Genomic DNA, 21903 nt, shown 5'->3' on the forward strand with positions numbered 1-21903 from the left:
AAAAGGGACCGTGCAAAAGACAAGTGTAGGGCTGTGGTGAGCACAGTGCAGGAGGCATTCATCATGCTTACCATGACACGCAAAAGGAACAATGAGGATGGGGATCTGAGTTCGCCAGTTTGGGGTCTGTGAGACTTTAAGCCCCTTCTGACAACTTTCAGAGGTGTAGCTATAAATAATCTAGATCTCTAGATCTTTGCTCTGACACTTAAAGTTGGCTTCCACAGCTATACTGTAGCTTCACCAGAGGTAAATTAGAAAAATAATCTTTTGTAACTAATGACTTTAATGAAGGTTAATATGTTATTTATTATTGCTTTATGCTTGTTAGATCAGATATAAGCATCAATAAGAAAAACTTTTGGGCTGCCAGGATGTTTTTTTCCTCCTCCAGCAGGACACATTGACTTTTCTTCGTCAGGTAAACCCCTCCAAATCTACTGTTTGACCTCTGACCTGGAAAAGAGCATCCAAAATAAAACAAATCTATCAACAACTAATTAAAACATAACTGCAGACTTGGTTGATATTTTCGACAAAACTTCACTATTGACTGATTATTATTACATTTCTGAGTGGTGTACAGTAAAGTAAAGTACATTTAATCAAGTACTGTTCTTAATGACAAATTTGAAGTACTTTCCATTTTATGCAACTTAATATTTTTACCCCAGTACATCTCAGAGGCAAATATTGTAGTTTTTAGTTACTTTTCAGATCCTGATTTTTCCAGACAAAACATGTTTCTCCAAATTTGGTGACACTGAATTTGAATGCCTCTGATAAACTTAACAGAGGCATTCAAATTCAAAGGCAACCTGTTAGCATACAGGTCGAGGTCTTGGCTTTTTAGCTACATAAACTATTCAAAACAAGTTCTCTGCAGCAGGAGTACTTTTACTTTTGATACTTTAAGTAAATGTTGCCGATATTAGACTTCCTAAATAATTTTACCTAAGTGCAGTCTTGAATGCAGAACTTTTACTGCAGTGAAGTATTTTCACAGTATGGTATTACAGTAATACTTTTACTTACAGAAAGAAATCATCCAACACTGATTCTAAGCAAGTGTCCTGCTGGAGGAGGATATAGGCCACACAGACGTGACAACCCACAATTTATTAAACCATGGGGTGCAATATATTAATCCATGTATAAAGTTCACCTTGAATCTGACAACTGAAAATACAATTTGTTGTGAGAAAAGCTACATTTTCCCAGCACAGACATGTGTTAAATAGTTGTTTAGGATGTTTCTGTGAACCAAAGCCTAATACAGACTCTACCACACTTACTTGCGGGCCGGGGAACACGAGACACCTGCAGACAGCAGCACCATGCGCCTCAGCTCCCCGCTCACGTGATCAGTCAGCTGATCTGCAGCACTTCCGTCTGACCCGCCACTGTTTACAAATCAGCAGTCAGCCCGACACGGCAGAATGAGGAGTCCTGCATGATCTGAACAGGTATCTGACCCACACGGAGAGCCCACGGCGGGTTGTGAACCACTTCACCTTTTATTGGCCTGTGTGTGTGTGTGTGTGTGTGTGTGTGTGTGTGTGTGAAAGAGGAGGTCTCGTGTGTTACAGCAGCAGCTGTGTGTCGGAAGTGAAGACAGGCCCGTGCATCGGCTCGGTCTCAACTTGCTAGCAGCCAAGCTAACGTCACATTATCCTACCTGCTGGCTGTTACCTGTAGTTACATTCAGCCAATACTGAAGTCTACGGTGTGCTGCTATAAATCCGTTTAGCTAGTTTAGCCTTCAGTTAGCATTGTTAGCTGTCACAGGGGTGTGTATGTTAGCTTAGCTGCTGTTTAGCGTTTTGCCCTGTCTGCATCGATAATCCCGCTGGCTGTCATCATGCGTGGTGCATCACAGACGGACACTGCGTGCATTTTTCGTCAAGCTATAGCTACATAATCAGTGCTGGCTGTGAAGTGTGGGGTCTAAACTGCAGAAGAGCTGTTTCCCTCTTGAGTAGCGTGCCTCTAACCTGTTTGCCTCGGGCTGGCCCGCCCTGTCTGACAGATAGAGATGGAGTTTGGTAACAGCTAGCACTGCCCTGCTTTACACGCTTTGATGCGAAGACCTGAGTGAACCCGCATCAAAGCGTGTAAGGCAGCCTGTATTGAAAGTACAGTCTTACTGCCTGCAGGCTATGTCGGATTAGAGAACAATCTCATGACTACAGACAAAAATCATGAGGTGTGTTGGTGACCCTCCTGCTCCATAAAGGTGGGACACTGGCTCATTACTGAATCTAACCTGTGGCCTATTGTCAATAGGACATTACTTCTGTACAGGTGAGTACAGTGAAAGGAAATGGGCTGTAGGACAGGTGGGGAACTCTGTGATACTTGCTGAACTTCAGCCTGTTCCTGCATGTTGTTCCTCTGCACTGTTCTGCAGTGATTCACATCCTCCCGGGCTGTCGGCTGTCAAGATAAAACAGTGTAAACTTGTGATCGCTCAGCACCGGTTGCATAAGTCAGTGAGTTGTGAACAGTCCTGCTAGTTATCTTTTCTTTTTTAGAAGCCTGAAGAGGTAAAAATCATCCTGTACATCCTGTAATAGAGCAAGTTTTATTTACTTATTTCACTTTCTTTGTTTGTTTGCAGAAGTACATATTTTCTGCTTTCCTAACGTGTTGATCACCTTGGGGCCCTTTAGGTTTATCTTGTGATGCCTTCCGGGGTCTAGATGCCCCATATGCTGTACAGACAGTTATTTGTCAGATTTAATCTCTCATCATGTATTTGGCAATTGAATCAGTTAAGATCCAGCAAGTTCATGGTATTTTGCCAAGGTTAAGGTCTCAAATATGTTCTCAGCCTCTTGTCGAGCATGTGACCGTGAAGGCTCCTGGGCCCTTGCTGTGTGCTGAAGTAGAGGCATGTGAGTTTGTTTAGCTCGGGTGTTTCACTTTGACTAAACTGCAATCTGTCGCTCAGACTGTAGCTGCCAATGACGGCTCCTCTCATCGCTGTTTGATGAATCCTTTTTGAATATTCATCCTCTAAACAGCCCATAGACTGATCTATTTTACATTACACTGGTCTGACAATGAGCCGGATTGAGGACTAGTTCAGCTAATGACTAATGATATTTGTAAATTCTTAAAAGTCCAAGATGAGAAATGGGGGGGGGGTGTTTTTCAGAGCTGAAACAAGGCGGCAGCCTGTTCATTTCAGAGGAGCTCCAGCTGTAATTCAGTCAGATGTCTCTAAATAGAAATTCTGCAGGCACTTCAGCAAAACATTTAATACAATTAAATCCGGGTTTAGTTTCAGAATAGTTTAGCCTTTGTGCCTTTAGGCCAATAAACCTGGGGCGGGCTAAAGCTTTTCTTTGTGTTTTTTCACGTCAGCTCAACTCGAGCGTGGGATCTTTGGCATGCAGTTGTCCGGCCACCACATGAACAAAACCTGCCTCTGCATTTTGAAGAAGAGCTGCAGTGAATTTGTCAACGTGCTGTATTGAGGTGAACCGCTCAGCGCCTTCGCCGTTCAGCTGATCTGTGAAATATTCTCGAGAACCTTAAGAATGTGAATGACGCTGTCTGGCTTTGATCAAGTGGGGAAACAAGGAAGTGGAGGAAAGATTTGTTGTCCCTTTCAGAATGAGCGTGTGTTAAAGAAGAGGGAAGTAAGATGTGAAATGTTTTGTAGCACACAGTGAGAATTATTTAAGGAAGAGGTTCTGATTTGACTGTTGTGTGCTTCCAGTGTGCTTCACACAACCCTTTTTTTTTAAATTGTGCTTGAGGTAAAAACACTGAAAAAGCAGAATGTTGATAAATCTTACAAACACGATTATATGATGGCTACAGTTTGGATTTAGCTTTACGGGCTGTTGTTGTAAATCCCAGGAACAGATCTTGTACCTCAGAACAGATGGACGCACTGTTATTTGTCTGTTGATTTATTTATGCATTTCATTATGTATTGATTTGATTATTTCATGAAAGATCCGTGTTTTGAATAATTGAGGTGTCTCCAGGTGCTGTGGGTTAAATTATGCAGTAGCTAATTTGCCTTGATTATTATGTAGTAAAGTTAGGACTTGGTTTTACGTTCAACTCTGGGCAGAAGTAATGAAGCCAGCAGAAGGCTAAGAGAAGACTCGCTTCAGGCGAGATTGTGCTAACACGGCGAGGCCTCCAGTCTTTTACCCACATCATCTTTCATTCACTCACAAAGGCTTACGCTCACACACACGCTCACACACACACGCACGCACACACACACACGACTTGCCCCCTCAAAGCACATGTCGCAGTGAGAGATTTGTGAAGGTCTCTTTAGAAAATTTAGAATAACTTTTTATTTATGGAAATAAGGGACAAAGTGCTAGAGGTGTTTGCAAGCCTGTAGGGAAATGCACTCCTCAAAATATCTTTTGACACTTTGTGCAATGCAAATTTTAGTCAGTTAGTGATGATGCGAATTAGTATTCTGTGCGAGGTGGCTACTGTTATATTTGTAGTTGCTCAGGAGAATTTGATAAATCTTTCATGCCAATCTTTTAAAGTGAAACCAAGAAAACAGGCTATTATTGGAGATACCTATTCACAACATTCCACTGTCTTTCCCTATAGTTGTGGATTAGTTACGATTATTTAATGGGATAATATCCTTTTTATGAGGGAAGGGAGAAAAACCCCTCAGACTTAAGGAGAGCATTAGTCTTTGAGGAAAACAGATGTTTCCAAAGAAAACAGGCACATACATTATGCATATAAAATTATTTCTATTTTGATGGCGCGTGTAGCTGATTTATCAAGCGGTGCTCCATTCACATGGTTAATAGGTTTAAGAGATGCCTTTGTTGTGTTATTTCCACAATTAATAAAGCGAAAGAAAACATAATGCTCTGTGGAAGCGCGCTATTCTGTAGGCCTGTGTATTAGGCTAACCATATTCATAAACGTGGAATAATCCCAAGCCGGATAAAGAATGGAGGCAGAATCGGTTAACCTAGATTGTGATGTCTCACAGAGAAAGTGAAACTTTTCTAGTAGCTGTGATTGTTGGCAGAGAGGCGTTGGCTCAGGCTTTACCTGGTGAGGATTTGATTTGTGTGTATATATTGTTTGTATTGGTTAGTTGTGTTTATTGGTGTAACATTGGTCTTTGCGATTAACACGAGTTTGAGCTAAAATCACCATAAACTGTTGCATTTACATTTCATGATGCACAGTACGTCTGATGTAACTCTTACTGCTGCAAGAAAAAATTATCTGCACTATCAATTAATCTGTCTGTTATTTTTTCTCAATTAATCAAACAGGGCTGCAAGTAACAATTGTTTCCACTATCAATTAATCCGCTGATTATTTCCTTGATCAACCACTTCATAGTTTTATCAATGGAACATTTCCCAATACAACTTCCTGGAGCTAAACGTGGCCTTTTTATGTGCCTTGTTTTGTCTGATTAACTGTCCAAAACCTGAAAAATATTAATATTACAAAGCAGCAAGTCATTAAATCAGAGAAGCTGAAGCCAGAGAAAGTTTGAAAGAGAAAACGAAAGAAATGATTAATCATTTAAGAGAGAAGCTGCAGATTAGATTTCTTTCCATCAACAAACAGATTGATCGACGAATTATTTCGGCTCTGAAATCTATCTTTTAATACTAGAAAATAGTATTTGTAAATACTGGTTATTTACACTGTAACGGGTCCTGGCCTTCTGGACTGGACTAAGATAAAGAAAAGCATTAAATCCAGATATTTGAGATGCAAATAGATGGCTGTGTGTAAACGCTGCATTACTCGGACATTACCTGTGTGCAAGTCAAATGTGTACGACTGATGCGTAACAGTAACTTCATACTAACACTCGCATCACAACTTCTCCCTGCAGATGATAATCTGATTACATTTTGAAGCACTGTGCTACACACAATTTCATTTTCAAATTTTCTTGAAAGTGCAAGTTCTTACTAACTTCGGTTACACTATTATTCCTGTCTCTGCGTTGTGTGAAGACCAGTCTGTTAACATCATATATTTAATTAATGTATTAACTCACTTAAATGATAACCTCATTAGCATTAGGCTTGATATATCACATTGAGCGTGGCAGGGTATCAGGCAGCTCAAGTGCTTCTTGGTGGTTTAAGCCATTCCTCACTGACTGTATCACTGTTTTGTTTTATGCATTAAAGTTGTGTGGACTATAAAAGGTGAATAAACACAAAGAGCCACAAAGTCATCAGCTATATTCACTGATACATTTTTGTTTTGACCCAAGTTTGAGCTTCTAATTCAAATGCTGCTGCAAATGAAAAAGACCACTACTTTAGCCTACATTGTGTTCAAAGTCACCATAGCTCACATAGTAGAAGTAGAAGTAAATATTTAGTATCTGACATTAGTTTAGATTATTTTCCTTTTCTCCTCCCTGTCCTCTTTGTTGCGTTTTTATTGATAGGTCAAATGCCTTTCACCAAATCATTCATGGCCCTTTAAGAACCATGTTCTTTATCTCCCTGTGTGCTGATGGTGTTTAGTTTCATCACTGTTCCTTCTTCTTCTTGCAGAGTCATCTTTTTCTTCAGAGTCGTGGCTGAGGAGAATCACAAGACTGTGACAGTAAGTCCTGAGATTAAATGGTTTTGGGGTGTTTATTGTTAGTAGCAGGGGGGATTTTAGTGATTGCAGTAAATAGATTTTTGCAGGCAGCCCTTCATGAAGAGGTCAGAAATTACGGTCAGCAAGAGATTAACAGTCCTTCTCGAGAAGCAGAGGAGAAGCCTGTCAGCACGAGCTCTGATCGAAGGGCACTCTCCCTATCAGAAGTAGGTGTTTTAAGGGGTAATGCCATCCCCTTTGTTAGCAAAATGACCAATGTGCATCCCCCTTGTTAGGGGCCGCTCAGATGTTTGCACCTTTTGCGCACTCAAATTAATTATTTTTAAATATATTTAACGGAGAGGCACGACAAGCACACTGAGTGACACTGCTGCTGTTACTGTAACTTTTTCGACTGCAACAAACGCACCACAGGTCATGTGACAAAAAGGTGTGGATGTGCTCCCATTGGGCCATCCTCCCTGTTAAAACTGAGCTATACATGCTTTATGTATGCTTCTGAGCTGTTTTCTGAGTTCAAGAGTCCTGTAAACTATCCACAAGCTACCCAAACTTTTTGTTTTGTAGTTTAGGTAGTCTCTATCTCATCTGGTAGCTGTTCTGTTGCACAAACCTGTGACTTAATTCTGGTTTCGTTGTTTGTTTTCGTGTTTCTCTCTGGTCTACTTCTACATTCTCCAGATCCGGCCGGGTCGTGGTCATGCAGCACCCCAATTTCGAGACCCGCCACCCGCTCCAGACAGACGAGCAGCAGGAGACGGGCTTCGACCCGCTCAATAATTTCAACAAGAACCGCAGCAGTACGTTGACTCTCACGGCCGACTAGCCAAGGATTCAAGCTCTCTAATGCAACCTGTGGCATCGACATTTTGAGCGTAGACAGTGCTTCAGTTGTTTAGGGACTGTTCTTAATTCCATCTATTTTATATCTAGTTAACCTTTTAAAGAGCCAGGCTCTAGGCATTTTGCTAAATCACTTTGCTAAAGCACCCCTGTCCATATTAAACGTACTCTTACACTCAGAGGAGTGCTTGATGCCCTAACTGAAGCTCTGGCAAGTAGACAAGGGATAGAGCACAAGAGAGAGTCACAATAACTTGAAGTTCTAGATAGAAAGAGATAATAAAAGACAAATTTGGAGCTCACTGTGAAGCGTGAGTCACGGTCGTGGCTGGCGACGCCCCCAGGCTGAGGGTGTTTTTGTGTTTTTATGTTTACACGTGTGAGAGAGAGAAAATGTTAGGGGCTGGCATGTTGTGAAACTGATGAATATTCATGCTGAGTGTCCCTGTGGAATGATCTACCCCTGTAACTAATGTTGATAGACAGCTCTCCGACTTGAATGCATGTTCACCTGCAGGCCAAATTAGACTTATTACTGCCAATAAAGAGGAAGAGCAGTATGGTGCGTTACTCACTGTCATCACTTTCCCTGCTTCTGGCCCTTTTTGCTTCACTACACGGCTGGAAAAAGAAATTTCCAAAAATAACCGACGGGTCATTTGGAAGCAGTAAATAGGCCAGTTCCTTATTATGGTAGTTGCCAAAGGTTCTGTTATTGTTTATGATCCTGTGTTCACATGCTTTAAAAATGATGGATTTCCAGTTTCACTCCGTAACACTGGTTGTTTACACCTCCCCCTTGTGGTTGTATCCATGTGTGTTTTAACAGGAGGATCTCTTGACAGCAGCACTTACTCACAGTCTCAGTCAACCTTCCTCTCATACAGGTGAACGTTTCCAGTATTTTCTTGCGTGTGTGCACCATAAACTTTTGGCCCAACTCGCTGCTCCCGCCTCCTGGTTTACTGCTGGCTGACACATTAGATGGAATACCGTGCCCACTTTGGGTTGAGATGCTCATAAATCTCCTCGTCCTCTGCCTCCCCTCTCTTGTACAGGAAAGAATGGGACGACTTGTTCCTCAACAGTAATTACCTGGCCAGGATCCGGCAGGCAGGCATCAACGGTCGACTGAGGAGCAGCCGCTTTCGGAGTGTATGCTGGAAGGTAACTGCCAAATGGATCAAGCAGTCCTATCAGGTTCGATTAAAGTGGCTTTGGCAAGTTCCCTGCTGCAGAGAAGACAGCAGTTCTGGCAGCTCGTAGACCTTCTGTGGTGGAAACAAAAGCCGGGACTTTAATTTTGAAAGTGTCTGCATGATTGTGACTTCTTAGATGGAAGTTCTTGCACTAACCTGTGTGCTGGCTGTGTGCAGTTGTACCTTGAGGCTCTTCCAGAGGATAAGGGTCAGTGGATCAACAAGACCAAGGAGCTGCGGGCCCAGTATGAGAAGATCAAAGAGATGGTGAGAGCGCCTCTTTGTGGCCATTTCCCTCAGCATGATGAGAAAATGTTTAAACAGTCATCGAAAGCTACAATTGCTTTTTGTGTCTGCAGCAATTTGTGGAGCAAATAATAAACAATCTCCTCAACTATTTTTCCTGACATGGTTGAATTTATTTATTGTCAATAGTTATCTTGAGGAACTTATTCACTACTCATTGTTTCAACAACCACAGGCATTTAAAACAAAATCGAACGTTGTGTGTGCTCCCTGCAGTGTGTGCTGCTAGACTTTGGTCATACATCACTAGCAGCCTTAGGAATTAACCGATCACTGATCTGTGAATGGCATCTATTGATATCTGGGGTTTTTTGTCACAGCATATCACTAACCCTCGCAAGGCTGGCCAACAGGACCTGGTGGTCAACAACCCACTGTCCCAGGACGAGGGGGTGAGTGTGTGTGTGTGTGTGTGTGTGTGTGTGTGTGTGTGTGTGTGTGTGTGTGTGTGTGTGTGTGTGTGTGTGTGTGTGTGTGTGTGTGTGTGTGTGTGTGTGTGTGTGTGTGTGTGTGTGTGTGTGTTCCCTCCACACTCTGCTGTTGCAATAATTACAGATTATTTTAGTAATGCATTGTTGATTTATTAACTGATTTAAAAAAATAAATAAATAAATAAAATTTAATTATGAAGCCATTGAATCGATTGCTCAGACAATTTATGAAGTGTTTGAAAAAAAACCAATTAATTTAGTTTTTTTCGAATATGTTTCATCTCAGTTAATTTGCCTGCTGCTTTACCACTCATAGTTTCTGACTGGGAGATGCACTCAGAAAGCCACAGTTATAATAACAGAGTGTTATTGGCCATCTAGGGAAGTATCCTAGGATGTCTGCTGTAAAGGTCTATGTAATTTGGTATTAATAATAGAGAAAATAAGAGACGGATGTTCAGTTGGTACACTTCCTGTTAATTATTTCAAATAAGTTGCTGTCTGAGCACAGCAGGTTAGCTGAACATGAAATATGTAAAATATGTCCGCACACAAGGATACAATTCAACTCATTAGATGGGATAAATTGAGCAGTTCTTTCAAGGAAATTCTTCCGGTAACAACTGCTTCTAAACTCAAAACAACTACCTAAATGCAAATATCTGTCTCAGAACCTTGTACATAGCTGCCACTTAAGGGAAACCTGGAAGGGACCAGGGGTCTTGTAAAATTACATTTTACCATGAATTGGAAAAACTATTTGATCCTTCTATCTTCTATTGATGGACTGGTCCAGTTTTGTTGTGACTCATGTAATGGTCACTATTTATATTTATTGTAGTGTCACAGCAGCACCTCTAGTCCCCTGGCTGTCTGAGTAACGTTTGTCTGCTTTCGTCTTATTTATTATTCTCCTGTCCAGAGCCTGTGGAACAAGTTCTTCCAAGATAAAGAACTGAAGGGGATGATCAAACAGGACGTGCTGAGAACGTCAGTTGCTCTGTTTATTTATTTGATTTTAAAAAAAAAAAAAAAAAAAGAAAAAATGTTTTATACTGTGCAACTGAAAGCTGTTTGGTGATGACATGAAGTAACCCCCCCCTCCATTTCTTTCTTTGTATTTGCATAAGGTTCCCTGAGATTCGTTACTTCCAGGATGAGGATGTGAGGACCAAGTTGACGGACATTCTCTTCTGTTATGCCAGAGAAAATGAACAGTTGCTATATAAACAGGTACTATTGACACATTGTCCCAACACTGCTATTTTTTAAAGGTCTTTGAAAATGGGCCCTTTGATGGCTCTGGTTGGATTATTTTCCTGAGCCATAGTGTTGATTATCTGTGTGTGTGTGTGTGTGTGTGTGTGTGTGTGTGTGTGTGTGTGTGTGTGTCTGCTTCTTGGTGTCCAGTGAACACAGACAAAAGACCAAAATGCCTTTGTAACCTATTCATTATCAGTGTTTGTAACAGGTGCCAGTGAATGAATAGACGGCCAGTACGGCATCTTTTTTGCAAACTGGAAGTGACACATGGCCAGGCAGTGGCTAACAATATCTAAATTAAACCTGTCATCACAGATTAGAAACCTCGTGCATCACTATTAAAGAAGGACTGACCACAAATGAACCATAATTCCTCTCTCCCCTGCCCTTTTACGCCTTACACTCCCTCTACCTCTGTCTCTTCTTCCCTGCCTCTAGGGGATGCACGAGTTGCTGGCTCCCATAGTCTTTGTTCTGCACTGTGACCATCAAGCCTTCCAGCATGCCAGTGAGACAGCCAGCCCCAGGTCAGTCCGTCAAAGCCCTTAACCTGAATCTCTCACCCTTTAGTTGCCACAAACACCTTTAGACCAGCTTCATCAGAAGCCAAAATATTTCTGCTTTTATTTGAGGGACGATTAATGGTAGGGCTCTTTCTTTTTCCACAGTGAGGAGATGAAGTGTCTGTTGGACCCGGTGTACCTTGAGCACGATGCCTAGTGAGTACGCTCCTGATATCGGATGCATAGAGCATGTTCAGACTGTGAAATTTCATTGCTTTTAATGATAATTGGAATTTGATATGTCCCCTTTTTGTTTGCTCATTATTTATCTCTGTCTCCCCATCACACACACTCTCTGTCTGTAGTGCCATGTTCTCGCAGCTGATGGACACAGCAGAGCCTTGGTTCTCCAGCTACGAGAGGGAAGTGAGGAAGGTCAGTTTGATCTGAAGAACTGCTTTGGACATTGTAATTACTGACGAAAGGCTATTAACATTTATAATGCTCAAAATATCAATCCTGTCAACAGTTGCCTTGTCAATTCAAGTGCAAGACAGGGTGAAGTCTATTACCTTGTGGAGAAGTTGGTCGTCTGCAGCTCTTCATCTAACCGAGCATTGCGCCTGCTGCTGTATCAGTCCCTTTAATGATTAAAACTGTCTCAAAAATCACCAGAACAAATCACTGTCATGTTTTGTAAATGCATTTTCAATGAGTGATTCCAGTTTTGAATACATTTTGTTTGCCGTGACTGCTTCACAATAAAAGCTTCCCATTTTTTTACAATTTGGATGCTTTTAGTTTCAATTCTGTTGAGCTTACATTAGCAACTTAATGGACAATAAATACTGTTTCCCCTGAATCCCTCTTGCATAGGCATTCTGAATTCAGCATAGGAATGGCGGGCTCCGCCACTATCAATCTAAACTAATATACAGTGTAATTACAGGATGATACTACATTGAATGAGGTTATATTCCTAAGAAATGCTACCATCAATTATATTTTTATAAAATGGGGTTTGATTTAGTAAAGATCTAAAGGATTATAACTTTAATTAATGTTCCAATATTTAAAAAGCAAAACCTGTACCTGCCAACATATCTGGTAAACACGGATGCTGCTGGTTATTGTGCATATAATGAGATGACATAATGATCTGCTGCTCCAGGGCAAAGAGGAGATGCTGACCAGCATTCCGTTCGCTCGACCCCAGGATTCTGGGCCATCTGTTGCCATAGTGACCAAAGTCAACCGCATCCAGGACCAGCTGGTGAAGAAGCACGACATTGAACTCCACATGCACCTCAACCGGCTGGAGATTGCCCCACAAATCTATGGCATGTCAGTATTTACACCTTCTGTTCAGTGTGTCTGTTTTCTTGACCCCCAGCTGTACACAGTTACCCTGTCTCTCTGTCTGTCTCTCTGTCTGTCTTACAGCCGATGGGTGAGACTGCTGTTCGGCCGTGAGTTTCCACTCCAGGACCTGCTGGTGGTGTGGGATGCGCTGTTTGGTGATAGCATCACTCTGGACCTGGTGGACTACATCTTTGTGGCCATGTTGCTCTACATCCGAGATGCTCGTACGCTCCATTTATTACTGAAATAATCCAATAATGCCATGTGTTGTGTTTGTTGCATGTAATTTCATAAGAAACACTTAACTGGAAGAATGTGATTTACTCCACCTCATTTGATTAGATGGAGTCATATTGCTTTAAATAGAATACCGTAGATCTTTGTTGCCATGCATCAGGCAGGATGGGGGTTCAAGCTCTTATGCCAGCAAACATCATCCCTGCTTTAGTGTCTTTTAAGTGAGACACTGACTACCTGCTGCAATAGAACATATTCTCAAAGTTATCCAAACTTATTGCACATGAATACAGCACTTCAGAACACTTTTCAATCAGTCAGCACTTTCATCTTCATGTCCAAGCATACTTTTAAGAAGAAAACTTGAATACTTGCAAAACTGAACAAAAACAACATTGTTGATCAGTAACACTGTAGTGCTGTTACAGCCAAGTGCTCTTGGAACAAAGAGGAGGCTGTTCATCAGGGAGGTGCTTTTCTGAAGGGCACTCTGAAGGGATGCAGGTAGAATAAATGCCAGGATTGATGGTAACACTTAGAGAAAATCATTTTTGAGTCACCTGATTGTGCTCAGGATTGAAGTGCGATGCAGCTATGGATAGGACCAGTCGCTTAGCGCTCGCCAAGTTTCATGCTATGGCAGCATTGTGCTGAAGTGTTTTTTTTCCCCATCTGAAACTGTTTGTGTGTGTCTATTACTTAGTGTTTGAATGTCCCACATTGGAAAGGTGTCCATTTAGCATGCTAAAGTAACCAGGAGATGCTGGCTAATTCTGAAATTTGTTATAATTTGACTCAGGGCAAATCCAACATACTTCATTTGAATGGATTCCGAGGTAAAAGGCTTCAAATTCAGCGCTTAGCATCACTAATACTCCATTTGTTGTTCTGTCTGTTTCAGTCATTGCTAGTAACTTCCAGACCTGCCTGGGCCTCCTAATGCACTACCCACCATTAGGAGACATCAGCTCTCTTCTGCAAAAGGCTCTTTTCCTCCGCGATCCCAAAGTAAGAAAACACCCTCAATAGGATATTAAATTAGGAAATTATCGTATGTATTGATTTATTTATTTGTCATATGTTTGATTACTTATAGCAGAGGAGATACTGTGCTAACAGAATGCTTGGCTTAGGGAGGAGAAGATTTGCACTCTTGTTGCTGAGGTTTAGCAAAAAAGTGAAGTTCGAATTGGCTGCAAATATTTCAGTTCCTCATGCTTCAGTGGTTACATATTAGTGATCTCAGGGTACTTGACTACATGATGCAGTCAGGGAACCAGTTAATTCAGTTGATGAGAAAGAGGAAGTTGCACAGGTATATGCTATTATTTACTTGCAATGATAAGATCTCTATATACTGTATGATACACATGAATAGCTTTTTCAAAATCTTGTTAAAACCTACAACATTTAAATAATATTGGAGAAGTTGGCACTAAAACTGTAGGACTATTTTATCCATAATGCGTTATGAATAGGAAGCACAGAAAATGAGAAGGAATAACTTCTACAAGATGGCTTAGAAATATCACATCACACATTAGGACAACACAGCTACCTAAAAATGCTCTCCTAACATACAATGTCTTTTCAGCTGCAGCGTTCCTAGAATATAAATGGGAAGTGTATTCAATACCACCTTTGATTTGGGCACAAAAAACTAAAGTGACACAAAAGATACACTAGTCAGAATAAGATTTCTCTTATACTCTGCAGGGCCTCATCAGGGCAGCGAAAAGGATTACTTCTTGCTACAAATTGCACATTACGCAATTCTGTGGCTTCATTTTCGAAATCCTCACGTCTAATACAGTTTTGTTATATGTGCATGAGTTTCGGTTTTTGATTTCAGCAAGATGATGTTTTTTTGAGCCTTTTTGGCCTAAAATGTTCCTGGCAATCATGAATTTGAAGGTAGTGAAAAACTGTGAAATGGCCCATTGTCAAAGGGGCTAAAATCACTTTGAGGCTGAACAGGAAAACACTTAAGTTCCTGAAAATGTTGTTGCCTAATTATCGTAGCTGCTTCCTCTTACAATGATGTAATTATTATTTGCAATCATAGACCGTTGTGACTGCACGACAGTGAGAGTGAAAACTAGGTTTTGAGCGTCTGCTCCCTTTTTTTTTTTTTTTTTTTGCCACATCTTGTAGCCTCAGTTTATTTTTGCCTTCACACACTAGTTCCACTGTTGCTCTCCGTCCCCGTCACACTTGCAATAAATCAGAGGTCTTGTTTTCTGTCACCCTCTTTACTTCTCCTCACACATAGAAAGATCACATTCTCCTCAATACTTTTAAACAGCATTACCGGGTCTTTGGCCTTCACTAACACCTCACTCTCCCATTACAAGCCATCTCCTGTTCCTACTCTGAATCCACTGACCCACACACTCAAACGCAACATCTCACCACACTGTTGTCCTGGGATGAAAATCAAGGAGGGTGCTGATCCAACGTGACAGTGCTTCCCCCAGGTGAACAACCATGTCACACCACGTCCTCATCATTGTTACACCCGGGGGGGGGCAATCATCTCTAATAACAGAGGGGGTAAGGAACAGGCCTTTTGCTCACATACTGACTCAGAAGCAGCAAGGCACACGTACTTGTTTGTTTATGCAGTCATGCATGCACAGATTTTAGGTTCCTGTAACTTATGTTTATCATGCACTTGTAATTTTATTTTTTCCCTCATGCTGTAGAACCATCCACGACCTGTCAACTACCAGTTCCAGCAGAACCTGGATTACTACAAAACAAGGGGGGCTGACCTGATGAACAAGACACGGTAAAACAACTATTCTTCTCTCTAACACACAAGGTGTGTGTGTCACTGAATAGCCTGATGAATCCAGCTTGAGCTCGTATGTTTTTTTGGTATGAATTCCTTATATAGTTTCCTGAATGTCTCCCAGGCATGTCGCACAGTTTGTTTGTCTTTGTCAATATAGAGAACACCGATCTAAAGGCACTCAGGTCTTACCACTCAATTTTAAATGTACAAATGTAATTTTTATGTTCAGCCCTTTGAGACATGTGGTGGGTAATGTAAGCTAGAGAGGGCTAAGCCTTCCCTAAATTTACTGCTGGCTATTGTGCATATATAGGTATGATATCACTCGAAAATTTAGAATCGACCCGTCCAGCTGGGAGAGGCGTCTCTGTGCCACAGGAGCTGCCTTGGTCTCCCTGACAGCAGCTGTATGATTGTAGGAAACCATGAATTGCCACCAGAATAACTGTGGGTTAGTCAAAACTTAATTTCTAACCAACCACCAGTGCCACTCACGCCAGCCCATAATTTGGTATGACTATGCATTTAACTTTAGTGGTCAGTCTGCTTTTATTGTGTTGCATTGATACCAATGTCCTCAGTGGTCGTTGAACCATCATAGGGTCACATATTAGCCTTCTACATCTTCAGCCTCACCTGTCATTTATGATATTAGGCTGTAATAAATTTTGACTCAACTCATTTCACTGCTGTATGAAAATCAGGTCACAGAGAGTCGACTGTACACCACAATGTTTTGAGGCCTTTATGTTTTTATGTAAAAGTTATGTTATTGTGCACGGCAGTTCATTTTCAAGTAGGACCTGCTATAAACCTGAGAATGCCAACAACAAGATCCTTAATGCAAGAAGTGATCACTTTCACAAGTTGACCATGATCCTACATAGAAATACAATGGGCAGCACTAGCCTGTAAGATAGGAAATGCATCTAAAGAATTCCCCAATTCTAGACAAATGTCTGAAACATGCAAAACCACAAGTACTGTTCTGTCTGTAGGCTTTTGTTTTTCATTTCAACGTAGTTTTGCCTTTCTAGCTCTGGATCCAGTACAAAATCTACCCCCCTCAACATCAACAAGGTCTCCAGCAGCCTGTTGAGCTTCGGCCGGAAGCTCATCGCGCCTGCCATATCCAGCGGCTCCAGCGGCATCTCTCCAATCAACAGCGAGGTACACTCCTCCTCTTCTTCCTCCACGTCAACTTCTCCTGCATCGGCGCCTGCACCTGCCCTGCCTCACCCACTGGCTGAGCCCCCACCAGGCCATACCCTGCCGCAGACCCAGAGCCAGGCCCACACTCACTACCGCCTGCTCAAGTCGGAGAGCATGCCAGTGCACCTCAGCAAAGGTGAGCAGCAGGGCACAAGGGAAAGGAAACCTAGATAATGCTACAAATGACAATTATGTGCATTTTTGTTGGCTGTAATGTAACTGGTGAATCAGCTGCATGATTTGTGTGGACATGGCAGCAAGAGCTTTGACTCTCCTGTCTGTTAGATGTAGTTTCAGGTGGAGTGTCTCAGGTCTCTCTCCCAGCCCAGACTCACACTGACACACAAGGTAACGGCTACCATGGCAACAGCTTGTGTGACACGCCCCCCCCCCCCCACGCCCTCTTATGTCCCTGCTTGTGTCGCTGATGCTGCATGTCTGTGCACAGAGTTTGCCAGTCACCGTTTGGTCATCTGTTCCTGCTGCTTAATCAGCCGCTAGTTGGGTAACTATTACAGTGGGGCAGGGCATTGGAGTCCAGAGCATGCAATAGTAGATTTTGACCAGCAGAGGGAGATCACAGCTTGCCACATCACTGGAAATTAAACTGATGGCATGAAAATCATAGATGTGTTGTGGCATCTGCTGTCAGCCTTGCTTTGAACATGTGCTTATCGTGTGTGTGTGTGTGTGTGTGTGTGTGTGTGTGTGTGTGTGTGTGTGTGTGTGTGTGTGTGTGTGTGTGTGTGTGTGTGTGTGTGTGTGTGTGTGTGTGTGTGTGTGTGTGTGTGTGGTTTGTTTCTAAGTCACTCTGGCTGTTATATTTCTTGTTGTGTGTAAAGTGTTTGCATGTTTTTTCCTCTTGTTCTTCTCTGGAGCCTGGGATACTTATAAACATATACTGTTTTTAATTATAATAAATAAATACATTACTTATTGAAAAAAAAAAACAATTATGAATTGATTAATTACATTTGCATTTAAATGATACATTACTGAACACTATTCATAGCAGCAGCAGGAGCCCTGATTGGTTTGGCTCCCACCAACACAAAACAGCCGGCCAACCAGAGCTCCTGCTGCCGCTCCGTGGGTCGGACCTCATTTAATTTTTAGGTTGCACGCCGCTAACACACCTTTAAATCAAAAACTGATTTTTAAATCAAAGAAGTCACAGAGGTGACAGAAACTGTAAATGTACAAGAGGGAGACCAAATAAGGGTGTGATGGATAGACAGGCAAAAGTAAATGTAACACTACGTTAAAAAATAAGATTCACATCATTTTAATATTCAGCTGTTCATTCCTGATTCAAAGACATAACAATGACATAGTTATGATAGCATATTTAATAATTATGTATGCATATGTATATACACACTTCCTCTCTTTAATTTAGACATTAGACATTACAATAATTTTACCATAGTACCTACTTATAGTTATATTTAGTTATATACTTACAGTTTTGTGCCTCTTCTTATAACCTTCCTAAACAGCAGTTTTATGTGACAAAAAAACAAAAATGTTTTAACCACATCTCATGATCCGGAAAATCAAGTAAGTTTAAATTATTTTATTAGATCTACTGGTCCGAAGGTCATGAGTGAAACTCAAGCAGTGTGCTGTGTACATTCTTATTGTGCTAATATTGTGCTCCATCTCTCCATCTTTCCGTCCCTTTCGCAGGCCAAAGCTCCAGGACAGTCAGCTCCTCTCCCAGCATAGAAAGCCTCTCTGGTGGGCGGGGGCAGGCCGCTGCCTCCCCGCCTCTTCCCCCCTCCAGAGGGAGTGATGTCAGCACTTCATCTCCTCCCCTCTCCGCCACCAAGAAAGAATCGTTTTTCAACATCACTCGCTCTCGCTCCCACAGCAAGACCATGGGAAAGAAGGAGACGGTGAGCTGTTGTCTGCTGTAGTGACCCGTCTAATCCCTCCTCTGCCTCTCCATCTCCTCCATCTCCTTCTCTTCACCCTCTCCTACCAAGGCCATTTTTTTTGTTCCCCTCCACTTTTATCGTCTTCTGACCTTTTGTGTGTGTTGGTATTAACAGGATGAGGATCTGGAAGCCCAGGTATCATTCCTGCAAGGCCAGATCAACGACCTGGAGGCCATGAGCAAATACTGTGCCAAGATGATGAACACTCACATCTGTGAGTACGGCCGCTAGAAATGTGTGCACCAGCAGCAGATGGCCAGATCCTCACGTTCATTCTCAGCATTTGAAAAAAAATAGTCAGCTCAAATACTAAAAAACTTAAACATTGTTCCTTTACTTTTAAGAAGGCGTCAGTATTATTCAAATTATGTATTTGTGTCTGAAGTAATGACTTTATTGAACTAAATGTATTTCTCACAAATTAGAGCTTAAATGTATTCATTTAATTTTATTTCTATTCATTTATTATTTCCCTTTTTTTGTTCATGGAGGTTTTTGCAATTTATTTGTTTTGATTTAGGCCATTTAATGTCTTCATTTTTGTCTTGTACATCGTATTGTAATTAAGATACTGGTGCACTTGCTTTGGACATTATATAGTGCACTAGGCAGCAAAAAGAGAATTTTTGGGAGACAGCTCGGGGTTTGTAAACACATGGTCCCAATTTGTTAGCATAATTAATTCAGCTGATGAGGGAATTTTGTGGCTGGTAGTGTGTCTCCGTGACAGACTGCACATTATGTTCCCACAGGTAAAATCCAGGAAGTGATTCTCCAAGAACACCTGGAGAAAGAGGATGAGGTCCTGGTGTCGCTGGCTGGACTCAAACAGGTTAGCCTGAGCATGAATGCTGAGTGCATACTAATGTTTGTGATATGTTTTTTTGGAATTATACACTCTTTCTTAATTAGTTTTTTTTTTCCTCTAACATTGATGTGTTGCTCCTGACCCTGACAGATCAAAGACATCCTTAAGGGGGCGCTGCGCTTCAACCAAAGCCAGCTGGAGGCTGAGGAGAACGAGGAGATCACCATCGCAGATGATCACTACACCTCCACGGCAGCTGCTGGGATCGCTCTGAGCGCCAACAATCACCGCAGTGACTACAACCAGCAACAACAACGAGGAAACAGCAGGCGGAGCCGGGACTCTGATATGGACGGGAGCATGGATGAGAAAGAGGAGGAGGAGGAGCAGGCGGTGACCCCGCCTGAGCAGCAGGTTAATTCATCAGTCTTCTTTTAGGCTGCTGGAATTAATGCTCTCTATTGTCAGCACCTGTATTGGTTTTAACTAAAACACTCAGCTCAGACGAGATTAGTTTTCAGTTGCTTGGTCTTATTGTTTGACCTTTTGATCCAGGATTCGGTATGTTTAAATCCGGATCATTAACATGCCAACAAATTGTGCTGCGAGTGCAAAAATGATTCAGTGTTTGTACCAGAGTTTTATTCTTTGCACATGGATTAGTCCATGTGACACTAAATCTGTCCCATTAGAAATGAATCAAATGATGCTGCACAATACAGCAACAGTATAATAAAAATACTTAGTCACATGTTCCCTGGAGTCTGAGTTTTGCTGCCTTTGAACACAGCTTGAGGGCCCAAGAAGCAGCAGACAGTGGTGCACAGCTTCTGTTTATATACATACGGTCTGCTACCACTAATTCAAACTGCACTAGATCAAGCGGAGTAAATAATTTAAGGTAAGAGGGCAGAATCACAGAGGCCCTCTCCATCTTTCCTGCGCAGGCGGCGTCTTCCCTTGGCTCTGAGACCAAGAACTGGGACGACTACATCCTCGTATCCCAGGACGGAGACCTGCAGGCTGCCGAGGGCGGAGGAGGAAGGGCTGCAGTCGAGCGCACCCCTCCGATCAGGCGAGGACGTGGCCTGGTGCGAATGGAGCCAGAGGGCGCGGCCGGGATCTTCCATGACCCCCTGATGGCTGGCACCACCTCGGGCTCTTCCAGCCCAGACGAGGGCTCCACCCACAGCAAGGACTCTGATTTCACCATTGTCAACCCGAACGACCTGTGAATGAGCGAATCACCCCTCCCTCTCCTCCTCTAATACCCATATCACATCCTGCTCAGACGATGTGATCCAAAAAAAAAAACCAACAAAAAAACAGACTTTTGACGAGAGGGTGGAATCCACAGTTTCTGGTGGAGCACCACTGGAGCTGCTGTTGGCTAAAAAATTGCACATGTGGACTGTGACACTTCCAGTCACAAATACCTTATACTCTGTCTCTTTACCTGTCATCTGTGCCACTTGAGTCCTGTCTAAGCTGATGCTGTATGCTATCTCATCTATCTAATGCCCGTTTCTTATTATGTTGGGTCCTGTCACTCATGGTATTTAATTGTAGCGCCCTGCTCTACAGAGAGAGGGCGCCATTGAACTTCTTACTCTGTCACTACATGAATACTCTCAAGAGTTGGACCTCAAACTACAATTTCTTTATAGGGGAGGACTCTCTCCTCTTGAGCTTACTGTAATGATTGGGAGTGTGATACTCTTCTGAATGTGGAGATGTGGCCATACCTCTGCCTGTGTTATGTCTGTATGTCTGTGTCCTTACAGAGGAAGCTCTCCGATACTCAAAGGAAGGACGGGTGATGTCCTCTTGTCAGTTGTCGAGGGCAGCTTTCTCCCCCTCCTAAACCAGTGCCTCTGACCATTATTCTTCTCTCAACCAAACAAAACCTGACTCTGTGATCTTATTCTTTTTGTTAGATTTTTTTTTAATTTTTAAAAGAATATTTTTAACCCTCAGAAGTTTAGTTTCCAGGATAAAAATGATTAAATTATGGGTCTTTTTCCTTTTTGTTTTAAAATTGATTCCAATGTGCACATTTTAATGTGGTAATCGACAGTTATCATTTCTCACATTACAACTGAGTTGTTCTTGTGTCATGTGGAAACCATGTAAAGCAGCGCACACCAAGAATGTCCCTAGAGCTGCTCATACAGCATAATTAACTCAAGACCAATAAAACTACATCGCTCTTGCTACACACTGAAGTTATTGTCTGTTTGGAAATGCTGTGCTTGTTACATTGACATCAATGTAAGGGGCTGTAAAACTGGTATAAAGCTTTACTGTGTATACCATTAATGAACAGATAAAACCACGGTCAAAGAAAATACTGATAGTAAAAAAAATATAAAAATAAGGCCCATTGAGTAGCTGTTCTGGAG

The 21903-nt window shown here is 42.0% G+C and overlaps 1 protein-coding gene across 2 annotated transcripts; it reads left to right on the forward strand.

Moving 5' to 3' along the window:
* Positions 1-1388: 1388 nt before the first annotated feature.
* tbc1d5 (TBC1 domain family, member 5) lies at positions 1389-21717 on the forward strand. Of its 2 annotated transcripts, XM_070847065.1 has the most exons (23): positions 1389-1466; positions 6549-6600; positions 7282-7400; positions 8273-8330; positions 8502-8610; positions 8820-8909; positions 9269-9340; positions 10302-10369; positions 10510-10612; positions 11081-11169; positions 11311-11361; positions 11511-11580; positions 12317-12489; positions 12589-12731; positions 13646-13752; positions 15450-15535; positions 16579-16889; positions 17039-17101; positions 18443-18651; positions 18808-18907; positions 19446-19525; positions 19652-19915; positions 20449-21717. In XM_070847065.1, the coding sequence occupies exons 3-23, from the start codon at positions 7301-7303 to the stop codon at positions 20734-20736; spliced, it is 2634 nt and encodes an 877-aa protein (XP_070703166.1). In that variant the 5' UTR covers positions 1389-1466; positions 6549-6600; positions 7282-7300; the 3' UTR covers positions 20737-21717. The 2 variants fall into 2 exon arrangements, with proteins under 2 accessions (XP_070703166.1, XP_070703168.1); XM_070847067.1 differs by lacking the exon at positions 17039-17101.
* The last annotated feature ends 186 nt before the right edge of the window (positions 21718-21903 follow it).

The sequence above is a fragment of the Pempheris klunzingeri genome, chromosome 16, assembly GCF_042242105.1.
Source record: "Pempheris klunzingeri isolate RE-2024b chromosome 16, fPemKlu1.hap1, whole genome shotgun sequence".
Classification (NCBI taxonomy): Eukaryota; Metazoa; Chordata; class Actinopteri; order Acropomatiformes; family Pempheridae; genus Pempheris; species Pempheris klunzingeri.